At 60.2% G+C, this 19318-nt stretch overlaps 1 protein-coding gene across 2 annotated transcripts; it reads right to left on the bottom strand.

Moving 5' to 3' along the window:
• Nucleotides 1-5454: 5454 nt before the first annotated feature.
• On the bottom strand, nt 5455-17791 carry TUBB3 (tubulin beta 3 class III). Of its 2 annotated transcripts, XM_065899573.1 has the most exons (5): nt 16845-17791; nt 13716-13848; nt 8216-8324; nt 7566-7676; nt 5455-6869 (listed from the first exon to the last, which is right to left on the bottom strand). In XM_065899573.1, exons 1-5 carry the CDS (start codon nt 17789-17791, stop codon nt 5794-5796), a joined length of 2376 nt encoding a protein of 791 aa, XP_065755645.1. In that variant the 3' UTR covers nt 5455-5793. The 2 variants fall into 2 exon arrangements, with proteins under 2 accessions (XP_065755645.1, XP_065755646.1); XM_065899574.1 differs by lacking the exons at nt 8216-8324; nt 16845-17791 and having other exon boundaries at nt 5794-6869; nt 7566-7668; nt 13716-13772.
• Nucleotides 17792-19318: the final 1527 nt, after the last annotated feature.

The raw sequence follows: 19318 nt of genomic DNA, 5'->3' as shown, positions 1-19318 counted from the left end.
GCCAGGATGAGCTTAGATCTAGATTGTTTAAACTGTCAATAATATGTCATTTGATGTCCAGCCCTCTGTCTCAAAAAACCTGTATAACTGTGACTTGACTTCTAATGGCAGAACAGTTCTTGGAGCTTTACTGAGATGGTGTTCCTGGGTTATAATCCTCAAATTTGGCTCGAATAAAATTTTCCATTTCTTCCTTAGATCAACTGATTGATTTTTCGTCGACAATGGTATAGGCAGGGGACGGCATTGCCTAGATTTTCCGTAATCACAAAAGTCCCGGTTTAAGTCGAAACCACTCTCTTTTAAACGTTGGTATTTAATTTTCTTTTTTTTTTTTTGTAATTTATTTATTTTTCGCTGTGTTAGGTCTTCGTTGCTGCGCGCAGTCTTTTCTCTAGTTGCAGCGAGCGGGGGCTACTCTTCGTTGCAGTGCGCGGGCTTCTCATTGCAGTGGCATCTATTTCTGTGGAGCACGGGCTCTAGGCGTGCGGGCTTCAGTAGTTGTGGCACGTGGGCTCAGTAGTTGTGGCTCGCGGGCTCTAGAGCGCAGGCTCAGTAGTTGTGGCTCGCGGGCTCTAGAGCGCAGGCTCAGTAGTTGTGGCACACGGGCTTAGTTGCTCCATGGCATGTGGGATCTTCCCAGACCAGGGCTCGATCCCATGTCCCCTGCATTGGCAGATGGATTCCTAACCACTGCACCACCAGGGAAGTCCCCTAATTTTCTTTGAAACCCCAGTGGTTGAGGGGGGAAAAACAGAAGAGGGAATCACTGCAAGCAGCAGATGGTTGTACTTCCTTCCACCCATGTTCACAACTGGTGAGGGAGGGAAGCACTGCAATTCTACCCCATTTCACAGAGGATGAAACTGAGGCACAGTGAGACTAGGGGCTGCTCAGTGGAGATGGGGGCGGGAGCTGGAGAAGTCTGTGTCTGTGGGAACCAGTATAATTGCTGCTCTCCAGGGGCGCCTGCTAGGTTTCTCTCCATGACTCGTGTCACTGCCTGATGTCCTCTGTCTTGTACATTTTCACTTGATTTTTGTCTCCACCCCACCTCCACCCCCTGCCCCGCACCAGACACTAAATAAAGGCTGTAGACAAGGGTTTTTTTTTTTTTTGCTTTCTTCACTCTTTGGGGCCTAGAACAGTACCTAGACACGTAGGTACTTACTTACAGGGACTGAGGAAGGGCCAGTCCTGAGTGAGACTGGCCCTGAGAGGAAGAATGTTCCACCTGGCAAGGGGCCCACTCCCCCTGGGACAGAGCGGGGAGAAGACAGACACGGCCCCAGAACTCAAGGAGCCAGACAGACAATAAGCAAAGATGCAAATCAGTAAGAGATATGAAGCACAGGAAGAAAATACACAGGATGACAAGGTGGCAAACAAGGTCTGGGAGGAGGACGTCGTGCTCCAGACCCACGCGTTAAGAAGGAGAGAACCGCAGGACAGCTGGGAAACAGCGCTCAGGAGCTGCACCTGCGAAGGCCCCCAGGCGCCACAAGAGGCTATGTGCCAGCGCAACAGAGAGCGGGCTCCTGTGGCCAGAGTCTGGTGAACAGCGAAGGGCGAGGAGGGGAACGGGAGAGGCCAGGGGCTGCGGGTCCTTGTAAACACACTGCCTTTGATTTGTGGTGAGATGACAGCTGTTGGAAGTTTCCTTTTTCTTGACAGCTTTATGCAGGTGTGATTGACACACAAGCTTCGTGTTCAAGTGCACCATCTGATCAGTTTTGACAGTTGCATACACCTGAGAAACTATGACGCTGACTAAGATGGTAACCCTATCCTTCCTCTTCCTGAAAGGCTTCCTCCTGCCCCCTTGCCACCCCCCCACCCTGTCCCCACCTCTGTCCCCAGGCAGCCACTGATCGATTCTAGCGTTAGCACCACCACGTTCATCTTTGTTCTCTGGTTTTCCTCTGACAGTCGTGCCGTTGTGTTCCCCAGGGCTGCTGGAAGGAGTGTTAGCTGTATGACAGGTGCTGGAAAGTGGAGGAGTCCCGGGGAGACTCTCAGCTGGCCTTACAAATGGTTCCTGCTGGATGAGAATACAGTCCTCCTCTGAAACTCTCAGAGAAGAAGATAGAAAAGCATACGGAAGCACCCACACCAATGTCCCATGCGTATTAATACTTGAACTCTGCAGTTCCCCAGGAAACGGGATCCTGCTCAGCTTCGCAGTCCTGGTCTGCGGTGGGTGTCGTCACACCAGCCCACTGTGACTTCATTCCCTCCAGTTCTGCCTCGCTCCATCCTTCCTCCACAGCGCCAGTGCCCTGGCCCATCCTCTCCTGGGGAGGACCCCAAACCCTACACCTGTGCTGGCAGCAGCCCCTGCACGTGGTGGCCTCAACATGCGGAGCTTTATTGCACTCGTATGTGTACCCACTCATTTATTATTATCTAAGCAAGTCGCTTTCAAAGAATTTTAAGAGCCTAAGTCTTTTCTTTCGATTGAATCTATACGGAGTTCCGACTCCTAAAATATGAGTGGACGTGTTCTTCGCAGCTGGGGAAGGTGCCCTAGAGAGGGGAAGTGCCCTGCCACATGGAGAGGGGCAGAGTTGACGGTCATCTCCATTCCACACTCACTGCCTCCCTTCTCAAGCTGTCGTTGTCCCCCAGGGGTGGTGGGATCCATGATGACTCGGCTCCGGCATCCTCCGTGCAAATTGTGTCCCTGCCCCTGGAGGCTGGGGTCTTGGGCAGCTTTGCCTGTCTCCAGGCCTCGGCCCCTTCCCCTGAAGCATCCGCCTCACAAGTGTGCCGGGACGTGTGACCTAGTGGGTGAAGAGCTCAGGGCTGCCTGGCCCCCAGAACAGGCCCAGCTGTGGGGCTGCCGGGGACCCCAGTCTCAGATTTCCAGATTTTGTAACTGAGGAATAATTGCTTAGTATAAACATGTCCCCAAGTGGAATGTTATTTGTTCTTCATCTGAAATTCCAGTGTAACTGGGCGTCCTGTATTTGCTCTGGCAGCCCTGTCCCTGGGGGTGAGGCCATCTCCTGGCCCCTGAGCAGCCCTGCATGCCAGGCTGAGGGCGCAGGGCAAGGGCCGGGAGTGTGCCCAGGTCTAGATGCCCCTGGCCCATCACCCAGGCTGAAAGGGACAGGCGGACCTGAAGGCAAAACAGCCCGTGAGGTAGGCGGCCCCAAAGGCCATCCAACAGTGGTGTCAATACTGGATGGCACTGGGCCCATCAGAGCCCTTCGGGGAGGTTCAGGTGAGACTGGGTAACCCCTGAGCGGGTTTCTCCTGCCCCCTCCTGTCCAGGCATCCCTGCACATGATCTCGCCTCACCAATAATAACAGGCATGTAAGAGCTAACACTTAGGGCTTTTGTTATGGGCCACATGCTGTTCCAGCCACTTTCCACGTGTGTTCCTGTTTTCAGGTGCACAGCGAACTGCTCTGAAATGCGCTGACATAAAGCACAGCCATTCACCTCGCTCAGGGACGCCGTGGGTCAGGACTTCACGCGGAGCCCAGGGCTGGCTTGTCTCTGCTCCACAATGTCTGCGAGGAGTGAGGCTAGGACTGAGGAAAACAGGAGAGAACTAAACGGCCCCTCATAAGAAAGGGAGCCGGGGCTTCCCTGGTGGCGCAGTGGTTGAGAGTCCGCCTGCCGATGCAGGGGACGCGGGTTCGTGCCCCGGCCCGGGAAGATCCCACATGCCGCGGAGCGGCTGGGCCCGTGAGCCATGGCCGCTGAGCCTGCACGTCCGGAGCCTGTGCTCCGCCACGGGAGAGGCCACAACAGTGAGAGGCCCGCAAACCGAAAAAAAAAAAAAAAGAAAGAAAGGGAGCCGGAGGCTCAAGGGACGGGGCAGAGGGACGCAGCAGGAGGAGAGGAGGGAGGGCTGGAGGAAGGAGGTGCCAAGCCCCTCCCGCAAGAGAGGAACCCCGGGGAGCAACAGAGGTGTCCTAGGCCATCGTGAGTGCTAAAGCGGGGCTGCAGTCTAGGCAGAGAAGGCAGGGCGGCCCAAGGAGGCCAGCTTCATCTATGTGACCCGAGCCAGGACGAAGTTCTCACAGGTGCAGGTGCTCCGGAGGGAAGTGGATCTGTGGCCACTTGAAGCAAAGTGGAGAGATACACAGCCTGGGCCGGACCCCCGGCTGTGCCACCTGCCAACGGGCAGACACTCACGTCTCTGAGCCTCGTTTCTTGCCTGGAAACCTGGTGGCCTCACTGTAAAGGTTAAACAAGGCACAGCTTTCCACCCCTCAGGAGAGAGCCCGGGAAGACCACGGACCGGGGGACCCAGCATGAGCACCTGGCTATCAGGAGCTTTGTCAACACCTGGCGGGGGACTCAAGTCTTTGGGGGTCACTGAGCCCCTTGAGAACCTGAGCTGTGGACATCCCTCCCCTGCCGTGCATGGAGGCCGCAGCCCTGTGAAGCTGCCGTGGACGTGGAGTCGGGGCCTTCACAACCCAGAGAGGAGGGCGCAGAGCAGGGCTCAGACCCTCACACACAAACAGTCACGCTCACTGTAACCTGGCCGCCTTGCCTGTGAGGTGGGCGAGCACAGCTCTTCAGGGTCAGCCGTGCGACGGGCTTAGAGCTGGCCTGGCCCGGAGCAGGTGCCTGGAAGCATCCGCTCCTGCCAGAGCCCTGGATGCCGGCCCTCTCGGGGCTTCCATTCCCTGGTCCAGATCAGCCCCTTCGGCCTCTCTCTGCCCGGGTATCCACACAGAAGGGTGGGATGCAGGGGTGTCCCGGGGGAGCTGGCCTTGATGAGAACCTGGCTTCGAGGGGTGGGGTGTGGGGAGGCCAAGGGCAGAGGGTCTGGGCCCGTCCAGCTCTGCACGGGCTCACCTGGGCCCCGGGCAGGCAGCGCCTCTGGGATTCCACTTCTCTCCCTATACGAGGAGGGGGCGGCCAGGTTTCCCCTTCCAGCGGGACCCTGGGTGCCCTGCGGCCACAGGAAACGACCGCCAGGGGGCGCGTGGGCCAGAACTTCACTCCCGGTCCGGCTGCGCGGGGTGCTGTGCCCACAACTCGCCGACCAGACCCGCCCTTTCCCCAGGGCTCAAGCCCCAGCCGTCCAGCACACCACATTTTCCGGGGGAGTCCTCAAGGTCCCCCCTTCCTGACTCCCCTTTGGGTCTCGGCTGCCTGCCTCTAACGTCTAGCACCCGTATAAGCCACAGGACAACTCTGCGGCACGAGTCACCCTGGAGGGGACTGGGGCTTGTCCCGGGTCGCCTGAGAGCACGCCTGGGCTTCCTGCAGCCATGGCCACCTTCTCCAGCACCACCGCCAGGAGCTCCCCTGCCAGGGGCTGCACCTTGGGACAGCTGCAGGTTCCAAGCACAGGCCCACGTCAGCCCCCACTGGGAGACGATGATGCTCTGTCCTGCCCCCGCCACCAGGCCTCCCTGTCTGCCCCTCCTAACTCCTCTGGCCCCAACTTTCCAGAATAAGAAGAAATCTCCAGCACCAGGCACGGGTATCTGACAGCAATAAATTTATTAAGTATCCCCCCCAAGATATAAACACAAACCAGTAAAAAAAACAAACCAAACCGTAAAACATCAGGCCTGGAGCTGATAATAAAGCAGAGAGACAAACGGGCCAGGCAAAATGGATTTGACCTATGGCGGAAGACAGCTGAGAAGACACACAGGGCGGGGATGCTGTAAGTACTAAAGGACACACACTTGGGAGCCCTAGGGTGACATGACCGGGCCTGGTGGGGGAAAGGGCCGGGGTGTGTCAGTGGCTACATGGCTCAGGGGACAGACCTCTCGGTCCTGGCCGCGGCCGCGTCCCACCCCTCAGCCGCTTCACTTGGGGCCCTGCGCCTCGGATTCCTCGTCATCATCTTCATACATCTCCCCCTCCTCCTCGGCCGTGGCGTCCTGGTACTGCTGGTACTCGGACACCAGGTCGTTCATGTTGCTCTCGGCCTCGGTGAACTCCATCTCGTCCATGCCCTCGCCCGTGTACCAGTGCAGGAAGGCCTTGCGGCGGAACATGGCCGTGAACTGCTCCGAGATGCGCTTGAACAGCTCCTGGATGGCCGTGCTGTTGCCGATGAAGGTGGAGGACATCTTGAGCCCGCGCGGCGGGATGTCGCACACGGCCACCTTCACGTTGTTGGGGATCCACTCGACGAAGTAGCTGCTGTTCTTGCTCTGGATGGCCAGCATCTGCTCGTCCACCTCCTTCATGGACATGCGGCCCCGGAAGACGGTGGCCACGGTCAGGTAGCGCCCGTGGCGGGGGTCGCAGGCCGCCATCATGTTCTTGGCGTCAAACATCTGCTGCGTGAGCTCGGGCACCGTCAGCGCGCGGTACTGCTGGCTGCCGCGGGCGGTGAGCGGGGCGAAGCCGGGCATGAAGAAGTGCAGGCGCGGGAAGGGCACCATGTTCACGGCCAGCTTGCGCAGGTCGGCGTTGAGCTGGCCCGGGAAGCGCAGGGAGGTGGTGACCCCGCTCATGGTGGCCGACACCAGGTGGTTGAGGTCCCCGTAGGTGGGCGTGGCCAGCTTGAGGGTGCGGAAGCAGATGTCGTACAGCGCCTCGTTGTCGATGCAGTAGGTCTCGTCCGTGTTCTCCACCAGCTGGTGGATGGACAGCGTGGCGTTGTAGGGCTCGACCACCGTGTCCGACACCTTGGGCGAGGGCACCACGCTGAAGGTGTTCATGATGCGGTCGGGGTACTCCTCGCGGACCTTGCTGATGAGCAGGGTGCCCATGCCCGAGCCCGTGCCGCCCCCCAGCGAGTGGGTCAGCTGGAAGCCCTGCAGGCAGTCGCAATTCTCACACTCCTTCCGCACCACGTCCAGGACCGAGTCCACCAGCTCGGCACCCTCCGTGTAGTGGCCCTTGGCCCAGTTGTTGCCGGCCCCACTCTGACCTGGGACGGGGGCAGGGGGACACGGACGGGGTCAGACCTCCAGTGCCTGCCTGATGGCAGCCGCGGACGCAGCCCTGTGCCTGTTTACCCTCCATGAAGCGGGGCTGCCCGCACCTTCTCAACCCCTCCCAGCCACACGGTGTGGGGAGTCGATCAGCCCTCCCCTCCAGGCCATCCACCCTCTGGCCGGCTGTGCTGGAAGGGTAAACTGCAACCCCAGCACCCCTCACAGCCCGGGGTCGGGAGAGGCTCACGCCCACGAGTCGGGGTGCTGAGCGCTGGGGGGTGGAAGTGGGCTGTGGCCTTCCTCCTGTCACTGTGTGAGCACCCAGGGCCCTGCCACCAGACTCAAGGGCGTGAGGACAGCTGACCTGACCACAGCAACGTCACGTGCTCGTGAGCCAGTATCCTCTGGAGGCACTGCTTCTGCCCCCCCGCCCCCGCCCCCGCCCCCATCTCTCTAAGGATCCTGTGAGCTCAAGCCTCTGTCGCACACATCGTTCTGCTTGAAATCACAAGTGGTTTCTGCTCCTTGCACAGAACCCTTTCTCTGGGACTCTGTCCCAGGCTGCAGATTGGGGAGATCAGGTCTGCTCTGCAGGGTCACAGGCAGGGCTGACTCTGCCCTTGTTTCTGTTGATCTGGGTTTGCCGGCAGTGGGGTCCACCAGGAGAGGCTGGGGCAGGGGAAACTTACCGAAGATGAAGTTGTCAGGCCTGAAGAGGTGCCCGAAGGCCCCAGACCGGACGCTGTCCATGGTTCCAGGCTCCAGGTCCACCAGGATGGCCCGAGGCACATACTTGTGAGCTGAGGGCAGAGGGGTGGGTTACATGGGTCACAGAAGCTAGGCGCCCCTCCTGCCCCCTACGTCCTGCCCCGGACTGCCAGCCTCGTGCTCTCACCCTAAGAGCTCAGACTCTGGGGTCAGAGAGGCAGGAGCCACGTGTGAAAAGGGAGTCATGGTTGACATCCGGACAGCCAGGACCAAATCCCATGTCTACGTGGGCAGGTTAATATTTTGCCAGTTCACTAAAGACACCATTTCGCACCAGTTGCTGAGTAGCCCCCTGCCCGACCTCTCCAGGTAACCCCTGCTCTGGACCCTCCCATGGGCCTCCTGAAGGGGCCTTTGGGACCCTGCCCAGCCCTGGCCATTCCACCAGACTGTGCTTGTGTCTCATGGCCATTAAACACATTTGAATCTCGCTAGGGTTATTAGGATGCCCTGTCTTTATTCTGTGAGTCTCTGGTCGCACCTGCCAGCCAACCAAAAGGAAGGCAGAGATGCTGGGACCCAGCAGTCAAGGTCCCCCCACCCCACCCCTCGGTCCAGGATGGGGGCTCACAAGAGGCCTCGTTGTAGTAGACGCTGATGCGCTCCAGCTGCAGGTCCGAGTCCCCTACATAATTGCCACTGGGGTCTATCCCGTGCTCGTCGCTGATGACCTCCCAGAACTGCAGGGGGAACGGAGGGGTCAGTAGGTGGTTGTGACCCCCACCAGGCCCCTTCCCTCCCGTAGCCTTGAAGCCCTGGTACGAAATTAGGGGCTTGGACCCAAAGCCTGCACCAGTCCCTTTGAGTGACTTTGAAAAAGAGCCCCTAGCTTTGTCATCTGTAAGAAAATTATCATAATAAATATGCATGTCCATGGAGACCAGAGCCTTCACCGTGGTTCAGGGCTCAGCTGACACAGACCCGGATCCCCAGACCCAGCTCTGCCCTTGGTGACCAGGGGCCTTGGACAGTCTACTTCTCCATGAGTAATAAACACCCTCTTGGGGTGTTTCGCTTTTAATTCCCTCCTTTCAGATGAGAAAGCTGAAGCACAGAGAAGGTAAGCGCTGGAGACAGGGTCCAGGATACACATGCCCCTTAGTGTCGAGGCAAAGATGTCCAGTGACAGGGCCTGGCAGCGTCCAGCACGTCAGCGGCCTCAGCCAACAGGAACCACAGGGGCCTGAGTGGGGAATGACTTGCCTGGGGTTACCCAGACTGTCCAAGCTGAGATGGCACAGCCCCGGCTTCAAGGGCTCACTCTCCCCACGGCCTCCTGCCCTGCTCGCCCTGGGCAGGAACCTACCGCACTTCTCTCAGGACTGGGGCAGGGCAGGACCACCCCTTCCCAGCTGCGTGACCTTGGGCAGGTCCTGAAGGTTCTCTGTGCCTCAGTGGCCTCACCTGTTCAGTGGGCCTGATGATGAAGCCAGGTTGTTGCGAGAATAAAGCAAGTTACTCTGCACAGAGCCTGTGAATGGTGAGTACCGTGTGGGATTATTAGCACGCAAAGACACCCGCCCTGGGTGAAGGGAAGGCTGCGCAGTGCTCTGTGCTCGCCCCAGGGGCACTTCCAGGCTGTCTCAGAGCACAGCTGCCCATGCAGGCCGGAGATCGTGGTCACACACCGTGTGACTTACCAGTGCCCCTCCCCTTTGCCCCTCAGGGTTGGGTTGACTCAGAAGAACGGGTGTGAAGGCCCCAAGAAGCAAAGGGCCTCTACACATGGGTCATGTGCTCTGGAAAAGACTGCTCAGTGAGAAAAGCAGTTAGAAATCAGTTTTCACGTGCGTATCTATATATAGATGTCTCTGACAGACATTCAAAAATCTGCTCCCGGCAGCCGTGCCTGAGAGTGGTCCGGGGCTGGGGGAGGCAGCCGTGCCTGAGAGAGTGGTCCGGGGCTGGGGGAGAGGCTTTGGCACTGCACACCGTTTGGTTCTTTTGGAATTTTTGTCACGGGCACATGTTAACTTCTCAAAAAAAAAAAGATTAGTTAAAAATAAAAACATTTTTAAACCTGAGAAGTATGAACTGTCATTATTATAAAATGTACAGAAGAATCTTGGCATTTCACCCAGAGAGAGTTATCAGAGGTCAGCTCTCAGCAAGGGCGGGAGCTGGACTTCTTCCTCCTTTGTGTGTTTTTGTCATTGATAAGTTTTCTTCTTTTTTTCTGCATTAAGTGTGCATTACCGCTGGAATTAGAGGTGTCACTGAGGCATTCAGGGCCTGATCAGAGCTTCCTCCCACTGCTGGGTTCTCCATGCCCTCCTCAGGACAGTGTGAGCCGCGGGCCTTGGTTCCCACAGCCCTGGGATACCCCAGACCTCTGGCTTCAGAGATACCCACAGCCCCTGTAGAGAAGGGATGAGCTTGAGATGGCAAGTGTGGGAGGGGGAGAGAGTGACTCAGCCACTGAGCCACCAACACGTCTATGGAAAGTTCTCTGGACCGCTCTATGACATGCATAGGCTTCCAGGAGGCAGCAGACCAGAGTGAGTGCAGACCCCAGCACTGGCCAGTGTGTGCCAGTGACTCCACCTCTCAGGACCTCCGTTTTCTCATCTGTAAAGTGGACATAATACGATACCCACTTCAAGTGGTCAACTCAAGGCCTGACACATAAAAGCAGTCAGCAAATGTTGGCCTCACAAAATTAAAAGGCCTTAGATGTTATTTAAATTTGTAAAGTCATATTCACTGATAAATAAAATAAAAGATACTTGAAAAAAATCAATATACTTTGGAATATTGTGTTGCAATAAGAGATCACCACTGGTATGAGCAGATCTCCAAGGCACACCCTTAGGGGAAAAGGCACATTGCAATGACATACAGAGTAAAATCAAGAATCTCACAGCAGATGCTATACTTTTTACACATAGGTGCTTATGCACGGAAGATGGACTAGAATAGTGGAAAATAACTTGTCCTGCCTGAAGAGAGGGACGGAGAGGGGCGAGGTGCTTACATGGGCACTTTAGCCTTATCTGCAATGTTTCAACTTTTTAGTAGGAGAATACGTTAATAATTGCTTTTGTAGTTAAAACAAATACGAATTGTGATTTAAAATAATAAAACTTAGAATATATTATATATACAGATCATATAACATTTAATAAATAACAAAATACTATTTTATAAATTAAAGAATATTATGATCATCACTACAGATAAGAAAACTGCCACGTGGCGCGCGGACCCCAGGGTCCAGGCCAGGGCTCCTATTTCAGACCCCACGGTTTTGTCTCGAGCTGGAGGCGCGCGCCGCGGCGCTGTCCGTGGTACTGACCTTTGCGGCGCCTATGCTCGTGGGCGGGGGAGGTGGCGGGGCGCGCGCAGGAGCCCAGGCAAGAGGGGTGCAGTGGCTCCCGGGAGGGAGGGCTGGCCGACTGGGGGGGCGTTAAGCTGGACCCAACTGGGAGGGGCGGGGGTGGGGGTGGAGTGCGGAAACCAGGAAATTCCTCTTCCCGTTGGTTGTCAGGGCCAAGCCCCGCCCTTCCGAGGCCCCGCCCAGCGGCCGAGAGGCTGGGCGCAGACAAAGGCTCCAGGACGGCCCTGCCCCCTAGGGGCGGAGGGTGGGGTCCTCAGACTCCTCGCCCCACTGTGGGAGCTGGGTTCTCCCTGCCCATCCTGATGTGTCCACACAGGCCTAGATTCAAACTCCTGCTCTGTCCATCCCAGGCGTTTTTTTAATCCTTGGGGAAGGGCGACACCCAATCCCACCGCAGCCTCGAGAGGTGCAGCGCCCAACACGTAGTGGTCATCGTCACGAGTCATAAATGCTGTCATGTCACCTCTCAGGAGAGCCCTGCTCTCTCCTGGCCCCTATCGCCCTGACCTCCCTCCATAACTTCCACTCCCATTCCCACCCGCAGCCAGGCCCTCTCCCGAGCGGGCGGCCCGCCCCCAAGCAGGGGAAGCAGCCCCTCTTGCCCACCCCAGTCAGCTACTGCTTGCTGGTGATGGGCGAGAAAAGTTTGCTCTCCCTCCACCAGGAGGTCACAACCAGTACGGAAGCTGGAAACAAAAATGGCCAAGGAACGCATGCCTGTCCACAGGGCAGGTGCTGGGTGCCGGGGCAGGCAAATCCCCACACACGCTGTGAGCGCGTCCAGTTTGGTTCTGGAGATTTTTCCAGGGCTGGGAGGCCGGAAGGAAACCACTAGACTGCTTCCACTGGTCACTGCAAAGGGCAGCGGTTGGAAAGGAAGAAACGATCCCCCTCCCCCCCAAATCCACCACTCTCTCTTTTGCATTGTTAAAAAGGATCAGATATTAGTTTTAAAAACAAACAAGAGTTAAGGAAATTAAGCCAAAATGAATAAAAAGTAATGAGCAAACCCAAGGGCCACTGCACTTGAAGCAGGAAAAAAATCTCTGCGGAGGCCACTGTCCAGCACTCGGGCCGCTGCCTCTGCCCTGCCCCCCACCCATGGGGGCTGCAGCTGGGCATGAACCTGCGTTTGCCTGATCAGTGCCGGTCCAGCCATAGAAGGAAACCCCGTGACAGGATCACCACTCCCCCAGGCTCATGGTGGGACTCAGGCTGCCCTGCTTCCCTTCAGTGACCCCTGACTCTCGGAGGAGCAGATGCTCAGGGCAGGCCTGGCCCCTGTGACCACATTAATGAGCCCATGGCCCCTTCTGCCCGTCCAGGGCAGCTGTCAGTGACAGCCCTCAGAGCCCTGATTTAATTTGAGGCCTTGGTCCCCCAGGCCTCCCCTCCCCCAGCCCCTTCCTCAGGCAGGCACAGCTGTCTCCTCGGTGATTAGGGTGTCTCCCCACTACGCCCTCCCCCCCATGTGAGGCGCCTCCACCCTACAGCCCAAGTTGCAATTTACATGTCAGCCACGTGGCTGCCCCAGCCCTGTTGTAATTAGCTTTTTGTTCTTGCCCGGTTTCCATGGCAACAGCCTCCAGAGGAAGCCTTTCCTGGCCCCTTCCCCTCCAGGACCTGTCTCCTCCCACTGCCTCCTTGGGGAACCAGCTCGACACCAGCCCTCGCTGGGTCCCTGGCCTTGGTGCTGACAAAGCCACCCGCCCCCCCCCCCCCCATACTGTTCTGAGGACAGCACAGGGGGCAGCAGGCCGCACCCACTCAGCCTGAGCCCTGTGCCGGGCATCTGCAGAGACGGAGAGCCGGAGGGTGGAGAGGCTCTGTCTCCACTTGCTGTGTGACCTTGGGCAAGGGACAGCTTCGCTGGACTTAGGGATGGGACACCTGCCTCCCGGGTTCGGCTGGGGATGACGCCATCCCCTTCCCGCCTCAGTTCCAACATCTGTGAGGTGGGCTAACAATGGAGGGGAGGGGCCTAGTGGTGAAGTAGCTCTCGACCCCACCCGCCCACCCCGGCTTTGTTCCCACGTCCGACCCCGAGACTCGCGGTCCCTACGTGGGTTTGATCCAACCCTGTGGCGAGGGGCCAGGGGTTGCCCAGGCAGGGCTACGCTGAGGGAGAGTCCAGTCCTCAACCAAGGTCATCCCGAGTCCGGGCCCAATTCCTCCCCCAACAAAGGAAAAGGGTGCGGCCAGGAAGCTGAGGGTGGTCACAGCTAGGCGGGGGCATGGGGCGGCTCTGGACTCTTGGAGGGTACCAAGTTACTGGCGTGCCGGGGGGGGGGATCATTATGGCTTTGGGGCGAGCCCCACCCAAACCTGCCCACCCCACCCATCTCGCCTAAGGCTGCATTGTGACCCCAGAGAAGAGGGCCACGCCCAGCCAGCGCCCCCCCCGCCTCCCCGCACCTGCAGCGGCGGGTGGATGGAGTTTAGCGGCTGACCTGGGCTGTGCTCCCGCAGGCCCGAGGTGAGCCCGGTAGGGGCAGCGGAAAGGCGGGGGTGGGAATGGCAGAGGGGACGACCCGGCGTCCCGGCAGCCCGCAGCGAGGGCAAGCCCATCCTTTTCTTCTAGGCTTCGCAGTGGCGAGTGAGGCTCGGGGTGCGGCTCTGCGCGTACCGCCTCCCTGCTTCCCTCCCCCCGGGGACCGGCTCGAGGAGGGGGCGGGGGACGCGGGATGCGCGCCGGGTGCGGAGCCCGGCGCAGGGGGGCGGCGCGCGGCCTCACCTTGGCCCCGATCTGGTTGCCGCACTGGCCGGCCTGGATGTGCACGATCTCCCTCATGCTCGGTGCGTGTGGCGGGCGGCTGCGGGACGCAGGCGGACGCGCTGGGGCCGGGGCTGGCTGCGGAGGATCCGCCGCCCCCGCCGCCCGCTCTTATAGGCTGGGCCCCGCCCGCCGCGCCTGGCCTGGCGTCATCGCGCGCGGCCAATCCGGGGACGCCGCCGCAGAATGCGGCAGGGCTGCAGCATCAGCACCGCGCATCCCCGCTCCACCGCGCGCTGCAGCGCCTCCTCCCGCCGCCCCAGGGGTCTGGGGACCGCGCACCCGAAAGGAGGGGCTGGCGAGCTCCAGGGAGGACAATAGAAGCCCCCTTGGCCCTCGGCCCCCGGCCCGGCTGCCGCCTCTATCCCACCCCAGCGGCAGCCTCGCCCCTCGGCTTTGCGAGGAGGGTCTTTCTTGTCCACACCTGTGTAGGGACCAACCCCATTTCCCACCCCGAAAGGCCAACATGGGCGCCTCCCAGCTCCCTGTCTTGTGTCGCGAAGGGGCGGACCAGGTACTCTGAGCTTTGCCGGGTCCCTTAATGGTGGGGTAGCCAGGAAAAGGCCGCAGCAGGCACCGACTTCTCTCCAGAAGAAAGAAATCATGGGGCAGGGCTCCCAAACAAACGTCTGAGTCAGAAGGGCTGTGAGTGCAGGAGGGGGGCGGTGGGTTGCTATGGCAGCTCTGAGTTTCACTGTTCTTCTCTGCACTGGGGGATGCCACCTGCCCCTTCTTCCCCAGGGGGCTGCCATGAGATTCCAAATGGACCTAGCAGGGGGGGCTGCTCTGTACCCCTGCCAGGCACAGCACCTGGCATGTAGCTGCTGCTCAGTGAACTTCGGTGTCAGGAATTGTCAGAAGGACACAAACAAGCCAGGCACAGAACTGACTGGGGGTGGGGTGGGGGGAGGTGGTGGTTTCTGTCTGACTCACTCTCCCTGATGTCACCTGTACCCCTGGGGTCTTGGTCCAAGTGAGGCCAAGGAAATTCGGTGGGCTAGGGGAGCTATGTAGGGAGATGGTGTGCGCATAAGAGAGCGAAGGGAGGCGGTGAAGTGGACGCGCAGTTCAGAGGCTGGACGACCCACTGGCCTAGCAGTCTGCTGGGGTCAGACGTTAGAGTGAAACCGCCTATCATCAAGTCCTCCTGATATTTCGTAACAAAATCCTCAGGAAGGGTCTCAGCCACACCATGCGGACCTGTTCCTGTGTGTGCGCTCACACGGCTTGTGTGGTGTAGCTGTGTGCGCGCCCCTCTCTTTCTCCTCTTGCAGCTTCCCCAGTTTGGCAAGTCTAGAAATGGGCCTTTTGTTCTCGAGAGACGCCCTCCCTCACAACACGTCCATGATGTGGCTTTCTGTGGTTGGCTTCCAGCCGCCTGGGGCCCCTCCCTGTCCCCATTCAGGGGGTCCTGGGGAGCATTTGGCTCTTCCCTGGAGCTGGCCACGCCTCCCTGATGAGCAAAGGAAGAAGCTTTGCATCCAGTTGACCAGGACCCATCACCAGCCCTGCCGCCCCGCAGGGTGGCATCGGGCCAGGCCAGCTCCCCGTCCATCCCCAGAGGGCTCTGGTGCCCGGCTCGAGGCTGACTCATCATCCCGTCTCCCAGCAAAAGCCGGCCCTGCTGGGAACCAGCTCCCAGCCCCGAGGTCAGCAGTCAGGGCTGGAGCTGCCAGCAGTGGGCGGGCAGGAACTGGCCGGGACAGGGCTCGGGTGGCTGGCCAGGGGGCGGCAGGGGCTGCAGGCATTACTAGACCTGCCTTGGAGTTGGCTGATACCGTTACTGTTCCTCCACTGAGCCTGTACCAGGAAGGGGGTCGAATGTATGCTGTGTCTGCGGAGGAAGCAGGTGGGAACTCAGCCCAGGGCTGCAGCAGAGGGAGGACCCAAGGGCTCCCAGCATCAGTCAGCACGGTCCACCGCAGAGACCCACTCCCCTGGGGCTTGGACACCCCTGTAGCCCCTGGACAGCCTCACGGCCTTCTGGGCGGCCTTGCCTCACACCCCCCAGGGCTGGTGGAGCCCTGACCCTCCTCCCAGAAGGGCAGCACTTGGACGAGAGCAGACCCCAGCCTCCAGGCCACCCTGCCGCTGGACGAGGCAGGGATACGGACGAGGGGCTGCAGGACTGGGCCGAGAGAGGGCCGTGTTCCGGCCGGGGTCACACATGGGTCACTGTGGTCCTGCTTCTGCTGCATTTGGACAGCGCTGGGGTCTTGTCACCATGGTGGTGGCTGGGGGCAGGGGAGCTGCTGCCCTTACTCCAGTTGCTCTGGGCGGGGGTTTGCACCCCAGAGAAAGCAAAGGCACAGGATCGGGTGGGTGTGGTCAGGTTCCCGCGCTCTCCCCGCCCACAGGCGGGGCTGTGGTTTCCTCACCTGGGCAGCCCAGCCACGGTTGCTGGCTGGTTCCTGGGACTTCCTTCCTTCCTTCCCCCCTCAGCCCCGCCCCCACTCCTCCACCTCAAGCTTCAAGCAGCTTCTGGAAGGAGGCAAGACAGATGGCAAGGAGGCTGCACCAAGCATAGAATTTATTACCAGACTGCTTCCTGGCCCCAGGAGCCTGGGTACTGGTCCCCAGTTCAGGCCGATGGCCCCTGCTTCACCCGGAGCAGGTGTTGGCCGGCACTGTCTGCCGGGGGGCGTGCGGTGTCGACAGATGGGCTGAGCCCTGGCTCTCAGTCACCACCGAGCCTTAGAAGAGAGAAGCCCCACCCTCCCACTGTGGCTCCACGCCTTCCTCCTTGCTGGTCACAAAGTCCTTGGAGCAGCACCGCCGACAGCTTTTGCCACCACACTGCACATCCCAGTGGACGGGGGTCGGGGGGGGCGGTCCCAGAGTGGGTGCGGCGGGTCTCTGCACGAGGGGGGGACTCGAGAGACGTGGGCCGTGCCCCGCAGTCTCCCCAGCCTCATCCATCCCCCACAGCTCCTCCTGGAGCTTCGTGCCATTCCCCTCCCGGGCCCCAGAGGGTCTGTGCATCCACACCTTCAGAGATGGCCTAGCCCGTCCTCTCTGCCAAGGGACCGCCCCGGCCACCCAGGGCTTGGGCCGCACGACAGCACCTCCTCCCTCTGCCCAGCAGCTCACCAGGAGCCCTGCAGCACCTCTTGAAGCGTCTTCCGGAGCTCCTGGCTGCGGAAGGCGTAGATGAGAGGGTCCACGATGGCGTTGCAGATGATGAGGGTGAGGAAGAGTTTGAAGTTCTTGAAGATGCAGCCACAGGTGGGGTGTTGAGGGCAGAGGACGATGAGCGAGAGGTGGAGGAAGAAGGGGCCCCAGCAGAGGAAGAAGGGGCCCAGCAGGATGGTGAGGGTGGCTGCGCCCTTGAGGCCGAAGCCCTGCTGGGTGGAGCGCTGCCTCTTGTGGAGCCGGGCAATGCCCCGGGCGTGCTGGCACGCCCGGGCCAGCATGTGGACATACAGCACCGCCATGAGCACCAGCATGGCTACGAAGAAGCTCACGAGACAGAGCAGAACGGCCGTGTGGTTGTAGTAGGCGATGAAGAGGGTGCTGGCGAGGATGCTGGCCACCCAGATGGCCGCGATGGCCCGCCACGCCCTGGGCAATGTCACGAGGCTGTGGTACCGCAGGGCGTAGAAGATGGAGATGTAGCGGTCCACGGCGATGGCGCCCAGGAAGCAGAGGCTGGACACCATGGAGCTGCAGATAAGCACATCAATGACGTCCAGCTGCTGCACCAGGGCGGCCCGAGGGGCCAGGGCGCCGGCCTCCAGCAGCAGCATGACGGCCGTCTCCAGCACGTTGCTGACGCTCACAAGCAGGTCGGACACGGCCAGGCAGCAGATGAAGTAGTACATGGGCGAGTGCAGGTTGCGGTTCTTGATGATGGCGGCCACCACCAGCACGTTCTCCACGAGACTCACCAGCCCCAAGCTGAGGAACAGCCCTTCGGGAACGGACACCTCCAGGCACTGGGGCCCCGTCTGGTTGGTGGCCAGCCCGAGGCGGGGGGTGGCTGGGGACGTGGAGTTGAGGGGACTCAGCAGCTGCCTCTGGGGGCCGAGCACAGGCATCGTCCTGCCAGGGAGCAGGAAGGGGTCCTTGCTCTCAGGGTCCCGCCCAGCTCATGGCTCCACCGGGAGGCCCCTCACACTCCGTCCTCCGGGGCTGGACAAATGTCGGCCCAGGCACGGCCCCGGGCCTCTCCACCAGTCGTCACTTCCCAGCCAGGACCCCAAGCTCCCAGTTGCCAGCCCTAAGGGCTCAGTGTCTCTGTCCTGGTCCTCAGTCCACCTCCCCTCTTCCCTGGAGGCGCGGTCGCCCAGATCCGGACATTTCTAGGCCTCTTGCTACCTTCGGTCCTATGAGACTGCCTGCCTTCCTCAGGACCTTAAAAGTCTTCCGCAGAGCCCCTCCCCCTGAGGGCGGCACCGTGACGGGCGTGTGCCCGGGCTGCAGCGCGAGGGCTGCCGCTAGATGGCGCAGCTCCACCCGGGCCTGTCCCGGCAGCTTGGCGCTCAGACCACTGCAGTCTGGCCAGCCGCGCCGTGCTCAGCCCGCCTCCCCTCCAGGTGTCGCGGGCGCGGAGGTCCCGCTCCGGACCTGCCACTGAGACTTCCAGCCCTCTTCCAGGCCCTATGCAAGACCACCACCACCTCCCTGAAGCCGTCGGATTCTGCCTCAGGAACACACGCGCGCACATGCGCGCGCACACACACACACACACACACACACGCATGCACACACACCAGCCTGCCCCACGTTAAACGCGGACTGAAGGCGGTCCTGCCCTAAGGACCCCCAGCCGCTTCCTGCGCTCCGGCTCCTCCCGGGGCAGGGGCGGGGACAGAGCTGCCAGACCTCCCCCGACGGCCCCCACTGCCTCTGCAAAAGGTCACCGCAGCCGAGCCAGCACTCTGTCACTAAAGAGTGCCCGGTGCTGACGACAAAGCCTCCTCTGAGGGCGGGGTGGGCATGGACCGCAGGGCCGGCCCCTCACGGGTGGGGGAAGTCAGAGGCCGGCCGAGGGTCTGGTGCTTTGAAGGCGCTGAGCTGTGATGTTCCTGTTTGGGTCCGTCCTGTGCCCCTCAGCAGACGGGGGAGGGCGCACCTGCTCACCAGCGTCAGCTCCCTTCCCTGCCCTTGACGACTCACACGGCCCTTTCCCCCTTTGCCTCTGTTGGTGCTATTTATTGAAGCGCGTCGTACGTGAGAGTACACGAATCATAAACATGCAGGTTGGTGCACACCTCATCCAAATACAGCCGGGAATGCAGCACCCAATCAATCAAACACCGACTGCACCAGACCCTCCGGGGTGTCCTCCCGGCCCCGATCATCGGTTAACTTTGCCTGTTTTGGAACCTGATACGCGTGGACTCCGGACCCTTCCTCACTCAGCACTGAGACACCCTCGCGGACGCACGCAGCGGTCGTTAACGCGCAGGTCGCGTGGGCGTTTGGGTGGCCCCCGTCTATCACAGACACTGCTGCTGGGTAACACACGGGTGGGACTGCATGGTCAGAGGCACACCTTCAGCTTTGGTAGATTCCGCCAAACCGTTTTACACCCTGGTGGACCCGTTTGCCTGTTTCTGGCC

This window comes from Phocoena phocoena, chromosome 20 (genome assembly GCF_963924675.1).
Source record: "Phocoena phocoena chromosome 20, mPhoPho1.1, whole genome shotgun sequence".
In the NCBI taxonomy this organism is placed as follows: domain Eukaryota; kingdom Metazoa; phylum Chordata; class Mammalia; order Artiodactyla; family Phocoenidae; genus Phocoena; species Phocoena phocoena.
This window is presented reverse-complemented; position numbering and strand designations above follow the sequence as displayed.

Bases quoted from the DNA above. Each gene is read 5' to 3' on its own strand.
- TUBB3 (XM_065899573.1), bottom strand. From the start codon at position 17,791: ATGCCTGTGCTCGGCCCCCAGAGGCAGCTGCTGAGTCCCCTCAACTCC. The intron at 13,849-16,844 runs GTGAGCTGCTGG...GGCGGCGGGGGC, and splicing joins GAGGTGCTGCAGGGCTCCTG to GGCGGATCCTCCGCAGCCAG. The intron at 6,870-7,565 runs GTAAGTTTCCCC...CCCCCGTCCCAG, and splicing joins GCCTGACAACTTCATCTTCG to GTCAGAGTGGGGCCGGCAAC.